Below are 19,725 nucleotides of genomic sequence, written 5' to 3'. Positions count from 1 at the left end.
AAAAACCGCATGCCGCTTATGTTTTTTGGATAATGTTGTCGCTTTTTCTTGCCTACGTGGCTTGATCGCACGTGTGAGTTGGTAGAAGTTGGTGAGACGTTTCTGCATGTGCTGAAATGAAAGGACATTTGCACTGCCCGAGGCATTAAATGCACTGTAGCAGGGAGTGTAAACGTCTTCTTTGTCAGGCGCGTGGGCGGCCACGCGCGCGTGATAACCGTCAGCTAAAAAGGCGCTCGACACGTGTTGTTGCAAGATACGCTCTTTTTGAACGTGATGATTTGCTTTCTCCCTCCGCATTAATTGCGATGGGTATATAAGGGGATAACCGTTTGTGGTTTCCTCTTACTTTGTCGAAAATTCAAAAAATTTGCCGTTTGAGAGAAAGTTGTCATCTGTCTTCTCCGACGATTTTTTCTGAATTTCTGGTGAGGTTTCTAGTGTTTCTGTTCATCATCTTCCGTTTCTTTGACATTTTTGATGGCTGAACCATCGAATCCACACAATGTGGAGGGTGAAAACCCTGAACAGCCGATAGTGGCTGAGGAAGAAGACGAGGATGATGATGTTAATGTTCCCGGTGGTGGGTTACCGGTGTTAAAGTGGACAAAAGGTAGTTTTAAAACCCTGATGGCCACTGTTCAGATGGCCAAAGACTGGAATGCTACCTACCCACAAGTGGGGGACACCGGTGCCGATGCTCCGGCCGGTTATATAACCTTGTGGGCGGATTTTTTCACCCACGGTAACCTTAGGTTGCCGGTGACGGTGTTTGTGGCGGAGGTATTGGAGTATTATCACCTCCATATCTCCCAGCTTAGTCCTTTCGGAATGTTCCGAATTCGGAATTTTGAGTACACATTCCGTGCCTATGGCCTGCCCATTTCAGTGGAGAACTTCCGGCGTTTCTACCAGTTGACGGTGAACACCGGTTTTTTCTCGTTCACTCAAAGGCATGGGAGTCTGAAGTTGATGACACCCCCTAAGGGTGTGACAGGCTGGAAGAAGAGGTTCTTCTACGTGAAAGCCTGTGCGGTCTATGCTAACATGTCTTTCAGGAACGTCGATGTTGGAGTTTCCGATGAAGATATTCCTGTTGCTTCCGCAGAGACCGCGGACTGGTTCTCTAGGCTGCGGCCTATTGAACTCAAGAAGTTGGATAATGACCAACTATGGATATTGCGGATGATGCTCTCTAGACCGGATAGGAAGGAAAGACCCGTGTTGCGGGAACAGGGTGGTGGTAAGTTCGTTACCCTTTGTTATTTTCCTTATTTCCTAAGCCTTTGTGGTAACCTGCATGCATGTATCAGCGGATGCGGTTGGCTTGTGGAGGATGTTTGAGCCTGATTTCAAGGGCCAGGTTGAACTGATCGCGGTTGAGTTGAAGAAAGGTTTCAACCTTGAAATTCTGAAGAACTTCCGCGTACCATCAAAAGCGGTGCTGGAAGCCCCGGTTCCGGGAGACGCAAGAGGTACGTCTTACGCGGCATTAGTTTTTTCAGTTTATCTTTTTGACTGGTTCTGTTGATTGTGTGAATCCAGGTGTTCTTGCGGATTTGGGGAAGTTTGAGAAACGCGTCCCCAAAAAGACTGTGGAGAAGAAAACGGTAAAAAAGACCGTGCGGGGTCGTGGTAAGGGGAGTGTTGAAGGTTCAGCTGCCCCTTCTTCCGTTTTCGAAGCCGCAGGTACCTATCAATCTTGTTCTCGGGGATATACCGATTACGTCGTAGTATCTGACACCCTTGAGGGTTTGGGTGTTATAGGTAGTGGTGCGGCCGCGGGTGGAACTGGTGTGGTTCCCCCCGTTGTTGGAGAGAAAAGGGGGCCAGAGCAGAAAGCTGCTGGTGGTGGTGAATCGAAGAGGCGGAGACTGCTGACCAGGAGAGTTGCTCCGGTGCAGAAGAAACCTGCAGTTGCTGCTGGTAAGTATATTCCTTTTCTTTGTTTTGTATGTACCATGGGTGGGAAATACTCATTGAATACTCTTTGTATTGCAGAATCCCGAGATGCGGGGTATTCTTTTGTTGACATTCCTGCGTCTCCTCCGCACACCGCTGCCGCGGGTGCGGGTGTATTGAAGGAGAAGGTCGCGCCTAAGGAGCCTGCGGCCCCTTTTGCTGGGCCAGTTCGTGATCCCCCTTTGGAGAAGACGGTGGAGGCGACTGCTGACCGGATTTTTGACACTGTGGACTCCTCGGACAATCTGATCTCTCCTGATGAGGGTGACGGATTGAACTTGAGGTTTTCAGATGCCGGTAAGCAGAAGTCTGATGCTGAGGTGCGGCAGCAGGATGCTGAGCCGCAGAAGTCTCCTGCTGGGGAGAAAGGTAGCGGCTCGTCTGCCGGTGGTGCGGGTTATGACGGGCCTCCAATTCAGCCTGGAGAGTCTGAATTGGAGTATTATTACCGCACCTACTCCCCGGGTCGCAGTATGGTGTACCACCGACCCCCTGGACTGTTATGCAGGGGGATGATATTTCTAACGACCCTGCGGCATGTAGGGAGATTTTGGGTGGTCTGGGGACCCCGTTTGAAGTCGAGCGTGCCCGTGCCGCGCCCCGAGAGCTGCGTATTAACCAGCTTTCATCGATGCTGGTGGGGACTTCCATTGTGGCTAATGCCATTTTGGAAGATTATAAGGTGCTGGGCCGTCGCGAGGAGGAGGCCACTCGTATGCGGGCGGAAGCGGAGAAGTTAATCGAGGCTGCTCGTGTGGGTGCGGAGCGGCTCGAGAAAGACAAGGCTGCTTTTGAAAAGCAGAAGCAGACTTCTGAGTGGGCTGCCACTGCCCAGCTGAAACAGGTGCGTACCCTTGCTAAACTCCTTGCTGATGAGCGCAAGAGTTGGAACGAAAAGTTGTCCAATGAGCGCAAGAAATGGAATGAATCTTGGGCTAAGCAGAATAACGTTCTGTTTCATATTCGGCAGGAGTTGGCGAATGCCAAGGCAGCGAATGCTACCTTGAGCCAAGAGAAGGCTGCGGCTGAGGCCATTTCTGTGAAGGCGCTGCAGGCGAAGGCCGACGCCTTGAAGGCCCTTGAAGAGGCCAAAGAAGCCGGGGCTCGTGCCTCAAAGGCCTATGAAGAGGCCGCAGAGAAGGAGAGCCGTGCTTCTAAGGCTCTTGAAGAGGCGAATGCGGAGCGCATTCGTTTAGGCAAAGTTGTTGAAAGCCTGCAGGTACGTTTCTTTAGCGTTGTTGCTTTCGTCTTTATTGTTTTGAAAATATTTACCGAGTAAACTGTTTGCTGTTCTTGTAACAGGCTGAGGTGCAGGCGCGGGAGGTCGCGGTTACGGACCTTACTGCCCGCGTGTCTGCTGCGGAGCAGCGGGCCGACGCTGCTACTGAGGCCAAGGATGCCTTGGTGTCCTCTTTTAACCAACTGGAAGCTGACCGTGAGTGGTTGCGGACTCACGGCATCGCGCGTGTAAGTATCCTTTGCCTTTACATTTGCTTGGATTAGCACGCAAGACTTATGATCTTTTTACTGCAGATTGTCGAGGCCATAATGAATGCCCCTGAGACCTCATCAGGTTTGGACCTGGTTAAGGAACGTGCGCGTGATGCTGGCTTCAAGGCTGGTTTTAACCGCTGCATTGGGCACATCAATGTACTATCCGCAGGCGGTTATACTGATCAGGCATCCGGGTTCCGGGATGTAGATACCGAGGGTCGTCTGAAAGCGGCCGTAGCCTCCTTTTATGACACGCCCCTTGCCTGTGTAGGGGAGCTGGACGAGTGTTTGGAGGTTGCGGACTATGTTGACCGCTTGCGGATGCTTTACCCTGATGTGGAAGAGGAAGAACCCGCTGGTGACGTCGGAGGCGACGCGGGGACCAGTGGTTCAAAATAGGGTTTAGGTTGGCTAGTGTGCCTCCTTTTTTGTATTCCTCTTGTATAGAATAGGAACTTTATGTAAATTCCGTAAGCATCATGTAGATACTTGAATTTTTTGAATATAAAGTTTCTTTGTTCAGTTTGTACAAGTGTTTTTAATTCTTGCATGTCTGAACGTGTGTATGCGTAATCTTTACCCATTTATGAACGGGGTCAAGTATACTCCATACTTTTGTTGTATGGGTATGCATCAATTCTGTTATTTACCGTGCGAGGGTTTTTAGAATTGCTTAAGCTTTGTAAAAGCTTGTATTACCGGAACTCTACCCATTTGTGAATGGGGTCGAGTGTACTCCATACCTTTGTCGTATGAGTCCGCGTCAATTCCATTGTTTGCCTTTTTGGGGCTCAGGAATTGTGTTTAACAAAAACTTGTGTATCCGGCCGGATAAAACATGCAAGTCTGTTTGTCTTTTGCTGGCCTATTACAATAGTTGTGTGTGGTTACCACTTTGTATGGGTATCATGAATGAAGATTTTGCCAATCTGTTTTTGGGATACCGCAAAGTGGAACACGCATTTGTAATAGTAATAACAAACAATAATGTAGAAAATTGCTTATTTATTTATGTGCAAATGGCTTGCGGCCCAATAGGTTACATAGAGAGTGTAGGAACATAGCTTACATATAGCAGCGTCTAAGCTGTTGTGCGTTCCATGTTCTGGCGATAGGTTCGCCCTCCAGTGTTTGTAACCTGTATGCGCCCTTCCCTAAGACCTCGCTGATGAGGTAGGGTCCTTCCCACTTGGGGGCAAGTTTTCCTGGGCGCTCGGCGTTAGATGCCTCGTTGTCACGTAGGACGTAGTCCCCTGGAGTGAAAGTACAAACGCGGACTCGCGCGTTGTAATACTTTTCCAGTTTGGATTTGTATTTGGCCTCGTTGATGGCGGCGTTCTCGCGCCTTTCTTCTAGGAGGTCCAAATCGATCCTACGTTCCCTGTTGTTGTCTAGCTTTTCAATAGCCAACATTCTAGGAGATGGGAGGCCCATTTCCGCGGGTATCACCGCTTCAGACCCGTAGACGAGGCTGAAAGGTGTTTCCCCATTGCTTGTTTTTGGGCTAGTGCGGTGAGCCCATAAGATGCTTGGGAGTTCATCGACCCAGCCACGCCTGGCTGTTCCCAATCGTGCTTTGATTCCGTCGACTAGGCCTTTATTTATACTCTCGACTTGGCCGTTCCCTTGCGGGTGTGCGACTGACGAGAATATGTGTTTGATGTTCAGCTCTTCTAGCCATTTTTGGAATTCGTCGGCAGCGAAGTTGGTGCCGTTGTCGGTAACAATGTACATTGGTAAACCGAAACGGCAGATGATGTGCTCCCAAATGAACTTTCTTGTTATCATAGCAGTGGTTGAAGCGAGTGGTTTCGCCTCTACCCATTTTGTGAAGTAATCAACCGCCACTATGATAAATTTAACTGCACCTGGTGCGTCCGGGAATGGTCCCACTACGTCGATCGCCCATTTTTGAAAAGGCCATGCAGTAGTGACGGGGACCAGATTGTTTTTTGGCCGCAAAGTTTTTGGTGCATGGCGCTGGCAGTCCATGCATTTGCGTAATTCTTTGACGGCGTCCAGGTGCATGCCGGGCCAGTAATACCCGGCATTCATGATTTTTGCCACGACCATGCGTGGTCCGGCATGTATGCCGCATATGCCCTCATGTATCTCTCGGATAAGGTATGTGGCATCTTGTGGATTAACGCATCGGAGGAGCGGTCCGAGGTATGACTTTCGGTATAAGATACCGTCTCCCATTTGATAGTGGCACGCTTTGTATTGCAACTTACGTGCCTCTGTTTTGCTCTCGGGAGTCACACCTGACTGAAGGTATGCGATAATTGGTGTCATCCATGACGTTGTTCCGTATTGGATGACACTGACCTGGCGTAGAGGAACCGAAGGATTTTGCAAAATCTCGATACGTACCTCCTTTGCCAAGTGTTGGAAGCTGGTGGATGCAAGTTTTGATAGTGCATCCGCAGATTTGTTTTCGCTTCGATTAATGTGTCGAATATTGAATGAAGCGAATTTGGATTTTAGCTGCAGGGCTTGCTCGAGGTAGAGGATCATGATATCCCCTTTGGCGGCATAGTCGCCGCGTACCTGGCCCGCAACTAACAAGGAATCGACGTGCGCTTCCAGATGTTGCACGCCGATTTTGACTGCTAAACGTAGCCCGGCTAATAGTGCTTCATATTCTGCCTCGTTGTTGGTGCTTTTAAAATCGAGGCGGATGGCATATGTAAGCTCTTGGCCGTCAGGGCTGACGAGTCGCAGACCTGCGCCCGCGCCGTCCTCGTTGGATGCACCATCGGTAAATAATGCCCATACTTCTGAGGAGGGTGGTGGGGGCGCAGGATTTTGGGATGCTTCGCATTCTTGGATGCGATCCGCTGGTACTTCAGCGGCGAAATCAGCTAAGATTTGGCCTTTGATTGCAGGGCGCGGTTTGTAATGTATTGTATGTGCGCCCAGCTCAATTGCCCATTTTGCTAATCTCCCAGAGATGTCGGGTTTGGACAGGATCGGGCCGATTCTGTAATTGGTTAGCACTGTGATGATGTGGTTTACGAAGTAGCGTCGTAACCGTCTTGAAGCATGTACCAGTGCTAGTACCAATTTTTCCATTATTGAGTATCTCGTCTCTGGGTCGTTGAGCATTTTGCTGATATAATAGATGGGTGTTTGAACCCCCGCTCGTTCCACTATTAATACCGCGCCCACTGCGTTGTCCGCAGCGGATAGGTATAAGATGAGTGGCTCATCTTTGCATGGTGCGGTTAGTGTTGGGAGCTGTATCAAACACTCCTTCATTTCCTGGAAGGCCTTTTCGGCCTCTGTGGTCCACTGGAATTGTTCTTTCTTTGAACAGCTTCGCAGGGTCTTGATGAAAGGGTATGACTTGGCTGCGTGGTTAGCCAAGAACCTGTTGAGTGCCGCCAGCCTTCCGGCCAGGCGTTGCATATCTTTCATCGATGCAGGTGATGGCATGCGCTCGATCGCCTGCACTTTTTCCGGGTTTACCTTGAATCCATCTTTGGTGACGATGAACCCAAGGAATTTGCCTTCTTCCATTCCAAACGAGCATTTCCCTGGATTGAGCTTCATGTTGACGCTTCGCAGAGTTTGGAATGTTCTTTCTATATCAGTGAGCATGGTATCTTCCTCCATGCTCATGACGACCAGGTCGTCCATATAGATTTCGACACTTTTGCTTATTTGACCGCGGAAAGTGTCGTGCATCAGTTTCTGGTAGGTTGAGCCCGCGTTGCGCAACCCAAACGGCATTTTTGTATAGCAGTAATTTCCGGTTGGGGTCCGGAATGCCGTTTTGTCTTCATCCTCAAGTGCCATTTGTACCTGGTGGTACCCTTTGTAGCAATCGAGGAAACACTTCCACCTAAATGGTGCGAGGTTATCGACCTTTTCGTCGATTTCCGGAAGCGCGTAACAATCCTTGGGGCAGGCCTTGTTAAGGTCCTTGTAATCGACGCACATGCGCCAGCCCCCGGATGGTTTTTCTACCATGACAGGGTTGGATAACCAAGTCTGGTACTTGACTTCCCGCAGTATACCTGCGGAGAGCAGTTCTTCGATCTGCTCTTGCATCGCCTGATTTTTAGCTGACCCAAGGTGGCGTTGGCCTTGGATCACTGGTTTGATACCTGGTTTGGTATTCAAATAGTGCTGCGCTATTTCACGTGGGACCCCTGTCATGTCTGCGGGAGTCCACGCGAAGATGTCTTGGTTCCTGAAGAGGAGCTCCTTCAGGTGCGCTCTGGTGGTCGAGGATAAGGCGCGACCCAATGTGACCTTCTGTTCCGGATGCGTTGGGTTGAGAACCCATTTTTCCGGTTGGTCGACGGGGGTGGGCCTTGCGACCTTTGTCGGACGTGCTTCGTCCGTCATCATGACGTCCTTGCGGGCGTAGATGATTGCAACCCCTGATGCGGTTGGGAAACCAACCGCGGAGTGGGGGACGGATGTGATCATATTGAAATCTCCTTGGGATTCTCTCCCAAGGAGGACATCATAATTGGAGGTGTGGGGTAAAACCATGAAGTTTACCTCCTCCGTCCGCGTGTGTTTACCATTGGTAAGACGCACGGGAAATGTAATTTGACCTAGGGGAAAGACTGTTTCCCCTGCGAATCCGGCCAGCGGGTAATCTACGGCCTGCAACCGATCTTTGTCCTCTTGGTCAAATTGATTGAAGCATTGCTCGTAGATTATATCGGATGTACTGCCCGGGTCGATGAACAGACGCTCGGTGCAGTAATGGGCCAGTTGGCCTGAAATGACGACGGCGCGTCTGTCACGCGGTCCGCCTCGGACTTTTTGGGAAGACGACTTGCTCGTCTTTCCAATCATTGTCCGGTCTTCGTGCCGCTTTTCGCGGCCTACCCTTGCCTCCGTAAATCATGTGGGTGGAAGCCACGTACATGGCCTTCTTTCCGGAGGAGGTACCTTCGTTGTGAGGGGTGATATGCTTGGTGGGCTTTTGTCCACCTGGTAAAAGGTGTTGCAGTTTCCCCTCTTTCAACGCACGCTCAATCTCCAGCCGGAGACTGATGCAGTTGTTGGTGGTGTGGCCCGAGTCCTTGTGGTACTCACAGTATAGTGCGAGGTCCTGACTTTTCTTGGACTTCATTGGTTGGGCCGGTCGCAAGAATTGTGGGTCCGCGAGGAGGACCTCTCTTGGCGACTGGTTGATCTCGGTCCATTTGCGGTCCCGAGATTCTTTTCTTGGTGCCCGAGTGTCTCGGGCCGGGTTGTAGCATTGTGGGTCAAACGTGTTGGGTTGCGGGAAATAGGGTTTAGTAATATCCCGATTGCCCGCATCCCGGTTTCGTTTGTTATTACGTTTGGACCCTTGGTGGGATGTTTCGGCTTGGGGTTTTGCCTTTTTGACGTGCGGTTCGAGCGACCGCTGTGTCTGGGCATATGTCTTGACTGCGGTCATGACATCCTCCCATTTTTTAGGCAAACCTTCCTTGCCAGAGATGGTCATGACCATCTCTCTGTCTTTGACGGCCCGAATAAAATGGTTTCGCGCCATTTGGTCCGCCACGTCGCCTATCTCTAGGCATTCTTTATTGTAACGGATGACGAATGCCTCGAGCGATTCGTCATCTCTTCGCCAGATGTTCATGACGTACAACGAATCGCGTTCGTGGCGTCGCTGTTGGCTAAAGTGGGCGAGGAACTTGGCGCGCAAGTCCTCGAAAGAATCCAGTGATCCCACTGGCAAAGAATCAAACCATGCCCTCGCCAGACCGATAAGGGTCTGGGGGAAAAAATTGCACCAGGTGGGTTCGTCCCACCTGCCATTGACGCCTGCGCCTGTGAAGATGTTCATGTGGTCGTCCGGGTCGGTCGAGCCACTGTATTTCCCAATGTTGACTGGGAATTTTGTCGTTGTGATATCGGCGTTGGCGATGTGCGGGACGAATTTTGAATTTTCGGCCGCGGCCCTTGGCCTGTATGGTTCGTGCACAGGGCGCTTCGCCGCCCTGAGGTATGTAGTGCGGGGGTGACTGGGAGGAACATAGTTGCGTCCCCCTGGTCTGCTGTTGGTGTCGTGAGACTCCCCGCGGTAGGTTTGATCGTCGGGGTCGGTATGACCGTACCCTTCCGTGTAAGGTTGCGGGCCTAGCCGGCTCTGGATGCCTGGGCCGCGCCTGGAGGCTGACCGCCTCCTATCTTCCCCATAGGGGCCCAGGCGGGTATGCACTGGCCCTCTGGAGCGGGACTCATATGAGGAGGTATCCTCATTGAGTGTATGGACCGAACAGTAAGATGATCCACGATCGTCATGTCGGCTTCTGAAAGCCGGACGTGAGTGTAACCTGCCATCGTATTGGAGTATACGGTTGGCAGGTGTGTGTTGTATTGGAGTAGGCCCAGCTTGTACGTTTGCTTCCGTACAAGCGCGGTTGTAAGCCGCTATCAGCAAGTCAGTCTGCTGTTGGTACCAGGAGTGTAAGTCCACGCCTGGTGGAAGCACAGTTGGGGCCTGTGATAAGTCGTGTCCGAACGCAAAGGATGGGATCCTTTGGGTGGACGTGCCAATGTGTCCGGGTTGGGGGGTCGAAGGGTGGACCCCTGTTGGGACCGGGGGATTTGGGTTATCCGCATTGGTGTTTTGGTTATCAGTCATGATCTTGAGAGGGAGAGGGATGGATTAAAAAGTGCTAAGAGTAGCGGTGGGCGCCAATGATGAAACAATGGTTAACCGGGCAGGGTTAACACACTGGTCTCGTCAAGAAGGGTTAATCCCTTCCTCTCGGAGATCGCTGGCTGGGTCACCGGTGGATGATCTCCTGCACAAGGAAACAAGCCGTGACTCGTAACAAGGAGGATGGGGTGGGGGGTGCTCCTTGTTACCACTCTCCGGCGTGAGAATCAGTAGTTTGCTTGGGAAGCAAAGCAAGATTATAGTAGTTAGAGAGTTGTGAAGAGATACCTCAAACCTGGTTTGGGGTCGGTATTTATAGCCGAGGAGTGAAGGAGGAGATTGATGGATGGGCTGACGACGAGCTGCACCGTTGCAGGTGTGTCAGTCTCGCCGGCCGTGGGGGTTATGCCACATCAGCCCATTGCTTTAATAGCTCTGACAGGGGACTGTCGCCGGCGCCACTTGCCTCGTGGTGTCAGCCACTTGCCTGGCGTGTCAGTCCACTTGTTGGATATGCAGGGTGCGGTGCGAGCCGCATCGCTGCATGCGGTAACGTCTGAAGTTACCGCGTCTCCTACTTGTGATCAAGAAATACGCGAGATGCGGTGTTGGCCGCATCATCGTATGTGGGGACTATTTGCTCGCTTCCCTTGTCGTGACGAAAATGGCCATATGATGCGGTGCCAGCCGCATCGATATGTTCATCTTCTTTCGTACTTGGGTCAAGCTATTCATCTTCGAACCGAATGGGTTCGAAGGATGTGACCGCATGGGTGCGGTTTGCTTACTGGTAGGGGTTTGTTTGATGCGGGTAATGGTCGTTTTGGGACCATACCCCTTCAGTTAGGAAGAAGAATAAGAAAATCGTTAGTTGTTCAAAATGTGATTTATTTGGGGGCAAAACAAAATAACATGATACAATAAACAATTGTGTTTAATGGTACCTCAAAAACAGAAAACCATTTTTATGCCACAAAAGATATATTTAGTACACACATGTGAAAATCTTTTTATGATTTCGTGTTAGACAATATTTGGCGTTTTCGTTTGTTGACGTCACGCATTAAATATGCGCTTCGATTGGGTAGACCGCATTCCGGTGTAATTTGATATACATTAAAGTTGGGGGCGTGAAGTGAAAATATAAAAGTTATTACTTGCCTCGGTTGTCGGCTCATACCACCACAAGACATAAAACCAAATGATTTCATAAATTAAATTTGAAAAATATTTTAATATTACAAGATTTTTATGCTTTCGCTTTAGTGTTTTTCCTTAGATATCTGTACCTTGTGGTTTAGTGTTAGGATCGTTTGTATAAAAGGACGGGAATATAGATAGTGATATTGTTCAACGTATTTAAACTGATTGGTGTAGGTAGAGAGCAGTCTTTGGGGTATTGTGTGAAAGGAGGCTTCCAACTAAATTAAAGGGAAATTTTTATAAGATTGCGGTTAGACCTGTTATGTTATATGGAACAGATTATTAGGCTATCAAAAAGACGCAGACACGCAAGATGGAGGTGGCAGAAATGAGGATGTTACCGTGGATGTGTGGGCACACAAGGCCAGAGCGTATGAGAAATGAGGTTTTTAGGGAAAGGCTAGGGGTGGCTAGTATATTGAGTAAGATTAAGGAGGTGAGATTGACATTGTTTAGGCACGTGAAGGGGAGGCCGGTGACGGCACTAGTTAGAGTAGTGGACGCCTTTTGTGTGGAGGGTAGGAGGAGTAGAGGAAGACCCAAACTGACTTGGGAGGAACGGATTAGGCAAGATTTTCTAGAGTTGCACCTTTTTGAGAACATGGTTGTCACATCCCAACTGATGGCAGAATCATCGAAGCGGGACGAGGACGAGATTGCTCGAGACTTCATAACACTAATTGCGACAATATTTAATCAAAAACGATTTCATATCATTGATAACAATTGTCAATTACAACATACAAAATCAAAGTACAACATTTGAAATGGAAAGTACAACATTGTTCAAGGAATGATACATCAAAATACAATAACAATACAACAACATGTTCTAGTATTCTAAGTATGTTTCTAAATCATCCCTACTAGATTCCATGATCAACGTCATCAACCTGCAACATGTTTTAAAGTATAGTTCAATACAAAATGTATTGGCGAGCATACAAGTTTAATAATAGCCCAAGTATAAAAATGATTTAAACGAATCCACATGGCAAAACTTGTTATCTAGATTAATGTAAAACTGGCATGCGATTAAAGTGTTAACCCAAAGATTACCGCTAGCGTAATCCTATCGTAGCAACGATAGAACCGTTCTGTTTTAACTTAACATGACCACAAGACTACGGGCGGTGCGTTACTCCTATAGCGCTATACATGTTAAGGGGATGCTCGTACATAATGACAAGTTTATCACATATGAATGTTCTAGAAACACGAACCAAGTATAGCGTATTAAACATGCATGATTTGATTGTTTGTGTGATTGTATAAAGTATAAGTGATTGCGTGATTTTGATAAGGTAAACACATTGCACCCAAAAGTGTAAAGCGGAAAACGGGTGTTCAAGTATACTCACGGTTTTCAAATCTTCGTTTGTTATTCCCGCGAGTTGATGAGTTGACGAGAGGAACACCGAGGTTACACTACAAGGGGTAAACGAAGGTGTGAGTCGTTGGAGTTGAACGGAGGATTCGGATTTGGAATGTAAAGTATATAAGTATAAAAGTATAATTAAACATAAATTATATTTCGTCTAGGCGCTCGTTAGAACACTAAGTTACTATGATTTCACGGGTCCTGATTTGCCCGTTAGAATTGGCAATGAGGAACGTATAACTGAAATAATTGGAAACCGAAACACCACAACTCAGTTTGTGCGAATGGGATGCTTCCCTTCGTGCGAACTCAAGTTCCATTCGCACGAGTGGACCTGTTGGCACGAACAGAAATTCGTCGAACGTTTTAACCATTACCGGTTACGTCGTGTGTCTGGTTAAGTTATATTTTATATTATATAGCTATAATAATAGTCCAGTAAGTCAAGGAATTCACAGAAATCATGTATGGAGGTAAAACACCTCGTTATAAGTTCATTAATATATAGCTAATGAATCGGTTGGTCATGAAGGCAACAAAAAGTAAAATAACAAAATGTAAATATCAAACAGCCGAATAAGGACAACCCAAGTGTGCCGTCCCAACATAGAAGGTAGGTACCAAGTGTTGCAGGCTGGATGGGGTTAACTCATTCTAGGTCTAAGAGACTGTTTGGGTGTTCGTTTGCAAGTTCAAGTGAGGCGGTTATCCGAAAAGATATTTATTTAAAAACCGGTTATCCAAAAAGATTTATATCAAATCTTTTTCAAACAAACTATGAACTCGCCAACTTTATGTTGATTTTTCGCATGTTTCTTTCTCAGGTTACATTTTCAGAAGTATGGCACGGTTGGAATAGGAGAACCGTGGGGATTCGAGTACTTAGTGGGCGTTCATTTCCTAGAAGTCTCGGCATTAAATAGTTTCGTTGTGCAATGAAGATACCAGTCAGATCACGACAACTCTGATTTTAGCGGGGGTGACACAATCTTGATCGGTCAATACCAAAAGAGGTTGTCTCCCGTTATGAGCTTCAAGAAACTTTTGTAGAAGCCATATGTATGACTCGAAGGTCTCATTGTGAAGCAAGGCAACACCAAAAATCATGCATTTTTTGTGATGATCGACGCTAGTGACTGGAACAAAAATCATCTCGTACCTGTATAAAAAAGATATATTTAATACTAAGAATTCCTTTAAAAAAACATGTAATTAATTTAACAGCCGTAAATGTGAGTTTATAACTTGCATATTCGTGTGGTACGTTACACCAAAAGCCAAAACATCCCCGAATGCTTTGTAGTTCATTTTCGAAACATTATCAAACCAAAAGAGCAATTGGAGTTCCGTATCCACGATATGGGTATCAAGTGTATAAGTTTCTTTGTTTTTACATTGTGCTTTTAGTTTGTCAACTAACTTTTGGCCGTCTCTTTCTCCTATAAAATCTCGAATATCTCTCCCACAATTTTTATAGTTCATAACCGTGTCGTGGACGTTATGATGGCCATCTTTTAAGACCACAAGGACCTTGTGGGATTTCGTGGGACCAATATTAGCATTAGAACATTTTACTATAAACTCTTGAGTTGAAAATCAAGTTTCCTTTTCTTTAGAGATAAATCAAGATTTACTGGAGACGTAAACCCATGGTTGTGATGTTCTACCAAGTCATATAATTCAACATCATCTGAATCTTTTAGACGTTTAAATTTCACACAAGCTTTATAGTCTGTAACTTTTATGTTTGAGCGACATTTGGGGGAAATACTATTAACAACAGAAGGTTGACCATCGCTACCTTTAGGTTTGTTCGCTTTAGAACACAAGACATATCGCAGATTTGTAATTTTTTTCTCGCCAACTTTTCTTTCTTAGAGGTACCCAAACATGTACAAAACCCTGCTAGTTGTGCATATTCCTCATACATTGCAATTACGGCTTCTATTGAACTAAATCTAGTATTGACAACGGGTTTGAAACCGGGCGGAACAACTGGTGTGACAACCCACACTTTCAAGGTTAGAATCGCCTAACCTCGCAACACTCAACTCGTATCGTTACTCTTCATGTTCCGTTCTACGTCATAATCAGGTGTGTGTTATGTCAAATGGATAAATGTGTTTTCATTGTGCATGATTGTTTTGTGAAATGCTAGTGTTGGTTTTACGGAGTCGGTCGCACACTATTCCGGGTCGCACACTACAACTGGCCGCACACCCAAGTGTGGGTATGTTGTGTATTCTTGGGCCGGTTAGCTCAATATGAGTCATACTCCTCTTAACTCGCGGCCCAACCCACTGATTCATTGGTTATTCTCAATTTATGAGAATGTGTATACAAAGAGGTTTGCAATCATTGGTAAACCCTAGTCGCTCATGCAAAACGACGGCAGTTCCCTTTTCCCCCATCATTCCATCATCTAGGCAACCATCAACTGTAACTCCTTCAAAACCATTGATCACGCTTTCTACCTCGCACAACAACAAACCTTGCCATAAAACATCCTCCCTTTGCCGGACTATTGGCGGAACAAGTGAAGTTTTCAGGATACGCGGAGGATCACGACAGGAATTTGTCACACCCCAACCAATGGCGGAAACATCGGGATGAGACGAAGTGTGAAGATTGCTCGAGACATCATAATGCTAATAATTGTGACAAGTATTTAAATAATCATTTCATTTCATTTCTAAAGAATCAAGTACAAGGTTTTGAAACAAAGTACAACAACATGAATAATAAAATGATACAATACAAATACAATTCTTTCTAAGTGGGTATCTAAGCATCCTACTAGATTCCATGCATCGTCAACATCCACCTGTAACATGTTAAAATAAAGTTCAATGCAAAAGCAAAGGCGAGTATACAAGTTTGATACGTACATAGCAAAAGATAAGTTTTGAACAATTCCTCATAGCAAGCATGTGATTCAAGATAAGCCTTTAAATACGGTATGTGTCTAACATATCAAACCAAGGAAACGCAATATGCTCATGACATAACCGAGATAAAGGGGCGGGCCATTAATCCTATAGCGCTACATATGTCATGGTTTGGCTCGTACGAAGTTAATGATAAATTCAACACATAAGATAAATCCAAGTTTAAAGCATCAAGTCATCACGTATACAAGCATGTTATAGGAATGTTCATGTGTTAAGCAAAATGTTCATGTGTAATTTGATAGATAAACATGTTACACCCCAAAAGTGGTAAAAGTAAAAAGGGGGAAATACGAGTATACTCACAAAGTTTGCCTATGCTTTCCAATTATCCAATTATTGACGAGTTGATGAGGTTGGAAGATTGAATGTGTAGGGTTAAAGTTCAAGTATGCTTAGAGTCGAGATTCGACATTCAAAACAACATAAAAAGTAAGATATGTGAATAGCATGTGAAAATAATCATCTTCAACACTTAACACTTGTATGACACTTGGTAACCACAAGGGTTATGATAATGTTTTCATGAGTTGAACACCCATAAGAATCACAACAAGGTTTAGGTCTTAGGTGATGTTCTACTAGTTTAACATATAAACATGAGTTCAACATCAAAGGTTCGAATGAGTGTATATATATATCTAGGTTAAGTACTACATATTATTTAGTCCAATAATTCAAGTAGGAGGTAGAAGATTAGAATCTTCATTTAGGCACCTCGTGTTATCATAGATGTCATGTATGGGGTAGGAAGGACATGCTTCCATTTAGGAACCCCTTAATGTTCACCACTTCACTTGGTGTAACAACAACCAAGGAGGGTCACGAACTAGGATTTGCACAATAACATAAACAACCTAACTATAGAGAAATCATCAAATCACGTGAGGATTGTATGTAGGACAACCCAAGTTGTTCCCTAATCACTCATTCATCAAGACCTAAGCTTGACATGATTTGTGGGTTGAAACCCTAGACAAAACACCAAGTTTATGAGGTTTAATCCTCTGATTTTATATGTCTCAACCTTGTTTTTAAGCTTAACCAACCATGGGATAAGTTGTAAGCATTAGGACATAGGTATGAGATGTGTTGAACACAAGTTACATAGGTTTAAACAAGTTTTTGATGAACATAAAAACAAACAGAAAGTTTATGGACGATTTCGGGGCATTTCCAGGTCTGATTTCTCCAAGGAGAAGTCTAGGAATCGAACCCCATGCTTATCCAAGTAAGTAGGAAAAAGAATCAAGTGATTTCGTTAAGAAATGAGTGAGTTATGCTCATTTTCGTGAAGGGGTGTCAATCTGCTCGAACCTTTGCTTTCAGCTACGGTTTGGAGGATGTTTTGAGAGTTTTTAGTGTTGCAAAAGTGGTAGAGAGGCTGGTTATAAGTGGTATTTATAGGGGGAAGGATTAGGGTTTCAATGGGTTGGGCTTTGGAAGTGTTTAGAAGGGGTTACACCTTGAAACTAGCCCACAAAACCCAACTATATGGGGCTGAATTTTGCTGAATTGGGGCTGCCATATTTCTTTATTTTTTTTTATTTTTTTTAAACATTATAATGAGTAATTTTGTTAATTAAGTTGTGTAATAATATGCAACAATGTTTCCCCTAACTTGTAACAAGGTGAAATATGAAATAAAACATGATTTAACTAGGTAAAAAGTGTAATGTACAAGTATGTAACATGTTTGTAAGTGACAAGTATATGTCACATATTAGATGATTAACCGTTGTATAAATAAGCATATTATTAGGGGTTTTTAGGTATCAACAATTTAAGGACAAGCATGGACATGCATCGTGAATAAGTATCGTATAAGTATGAATTACAAATAAGGATTCGACGTACAATGAATTCGAACGTATCAACATGTATGAATATGTAGATGGTGAATTTAAAGAAATACGAATTTTATTTATGATCCAAGTCTCGGATTTACAATGATTACAAGGAAAGAACGATTACAAGAATACAAAGTTTCCAAAAATAGTTTTACAAACGATGGTTTCTAAATATTGAAAGTATGAAAACGCGGGGCGTTACAGTCTCCCCTCCTTTAGGAAATTTCGTCCCAAAATTTATTCAAGAGGTAGACGTGAAGAGTTCTAGTAAAAATTTGAGACTTGAAAATTTTGAAATGTTTCGAAAGGCACAAAACTTTGGGAAAATAAGTTTGTAAAATGATTTGTCGGGATAAAATGGTTTTGAGGCATAAGCAGGGGTAAACGTGGATAGGTAAAAATGATTTGAAATGGCTAAAATTAGAAAATCGGTTCTAAAGGTAATAAGGTAAGTTAGGATTCGAATGCTTGAGTGAGCTTGATTGTGACCGAGGCTCGTATGACAAGAAGGAAATAGGAGCATGGGGCGAACAATTGACACCAAAAGAACGCAAGTATATGAGTGATATGGGTATTAGATAGATGAAAGTTGCATGTTAAAGATGAAGTCTCGTCATGGATAATCGGACGTAATGCGTTTGTGAGTTGTTTAAAGCTTGTATTAGGTCCAAGAGGTCTGTAAAACACTGAATTTCTCATGGCACGTTTTACGAAAGTTTGGTAATATGGTGAAAACACTTATATATAGGAAGTACCAGCGGCGTATCCACCGTGTTTTGACCATGTTACATCCGTTTCGTCTTCGGTGTCATGTCACGTTTCGTGCATTACCATACGCAGTAGCACACTCTATGGTTCTCATACGCCTATCACTATAATCCCGTGTGCACCCGTGATTATTTTGATCGTCGCATGATCCTCATAGCTTGTACTAGTTGTGTATGAATCAGGGTATACAAAAAAAATTAGAATGTGCACGTACAAGGATATAGTATATAAGCAAGTCCATGCTTAAGTATGTGTGGGACCCACGTAAGCGAATCCCTCGGATTCCGCTCGCGTACGGGTACGAATGTATGAATCATGAGTATAAGCAAAATTATGAGCATAAGTATAAGTTTAAGTATGAATATACACGTAAGTATGGGTATCAAACGTACGAGTAGTATGAGTATACGTGTAAGCATGAAACATATAAATATAATTAAAATCATAAAACGCATGAGTACAAGTATGAATACGATTACAAGTATAAGCATAAAATGTGTTGTTATGAATATGAGTGAGAGGGTGAGTACAAATACTATTGATTATGTATATAGTATTAATTGAAACATAACAAAGTTACGTATGTAAGAGTGCTCAAAAGGTTGAGTATGTAGATACGAACGATATAAGTGAAGTTGTCGTGAGATAGTGACAAAAACATGTAGGATGATATGCATGTATAGTTGTTGAAACGAAACGTTGAGTTTATTGAATCAAATTTAGATTAAGCTTGGTTTGAAAGGTAGAATATAGTTTGCATATGTAAGAGGATATAAAGTACTTATTGGTTATGCATATCGTATTTTGTAATGAATGGAAATGCTATCTTTGTTTTAAAAGAGTGTACGAAATCCGAAGATGGTCGGCCCCCATGAAGTCTTCTTGCCCACGTGTTTTGGAAAATAGGTGTAGGAAAAGGTCTTCAAAAAAGTAAGTTCGTTTCATCAAAACAAGAAATTTTGGAGTTTTTGTGAATACGTCGATCCTTGGAAAAGGGGTTTATCAAAGGTCTTAGTGTTCATTTTAAAGGGTTTTGACAAATGGTTCGTTGATGTTGGAAATATTCTTTGGTAAAACGATCTCATAATATCTATAAGATCCTATAAGTAATTGAGAAAGGTTGGTTTGGTTTCAATTAAGAATGGAAGTCTCTAGTATGACGATATAATGTGAGCAAGTTTTAGTGATTAAGTCGAATATGAAGTTCATGGGCAAGAGTTTCGTTGGACCGATTTAATTGATAGGTAGCATTTCGTAAGGTTTTGGAGTTCGAGTAATAAAACGTTTTAAGACATGATTAAGAATCTCGTGTATATGAGTTGAGTGAAAATAGGTTGTAGAATAAGAAGTACGTTTGATAAAACAATGCATTTTGAAATCGGTATGAGTGGGTATTTTGAATAATGATAAACAATTTGGGTATAAAATATGATCGAGTTTGCATAATAAGATATTTTTGAAGAGACGTTTTGGTAACGATCACCTAGGTAAGGG

At 44.6% G+C, this 19,725-nt stretch overlaps 1 protein-coding gene across 1 annotated transcript; it reads left to right on the top strand.

The window, feature by feature from the left end:
- Positions 1-355: 355 nt before the first annotated feature.
- On the top strand, positions 356-1,614 carry LOC118480159. Its single transcript, XM_035974868.1, has 3 exons — positions 356-1,243; positions 1,314-1,504; positions 1,546-1,614. The coding sequence occupies exons 1-3, from the start codon at positions 481-483 to the stop codon at positions 1,612-1,614; spliced, it is 1,023 nt and encodes a 340-aa protein (XP_035830761.1). The 5' UTR covers positions 356-480.
- The last annotated feature ends 18,111 nt before the right edge of the window (positions 1,615-19,725 follow it).

The sequence above is a fragment of the Helianthus annuus genome, chromosome 7, assembly GCF_002127325.2.
Source record: "Helianthus annuus cultivar XRQ/B chromosome 7, HanXRQr2.0-SUNRISE, whole genome shotgun sequence".
NCBI classification, from domain to species: Eukaryota; Viridiplantae; Streptophyta; class Magnoliopsida; order Asterales; family Asteraceae; genus Helianthus; species Helianthus annuus.
This window is presented reverse-complemented; position numbering and strand designations above follow the sequence as displayed.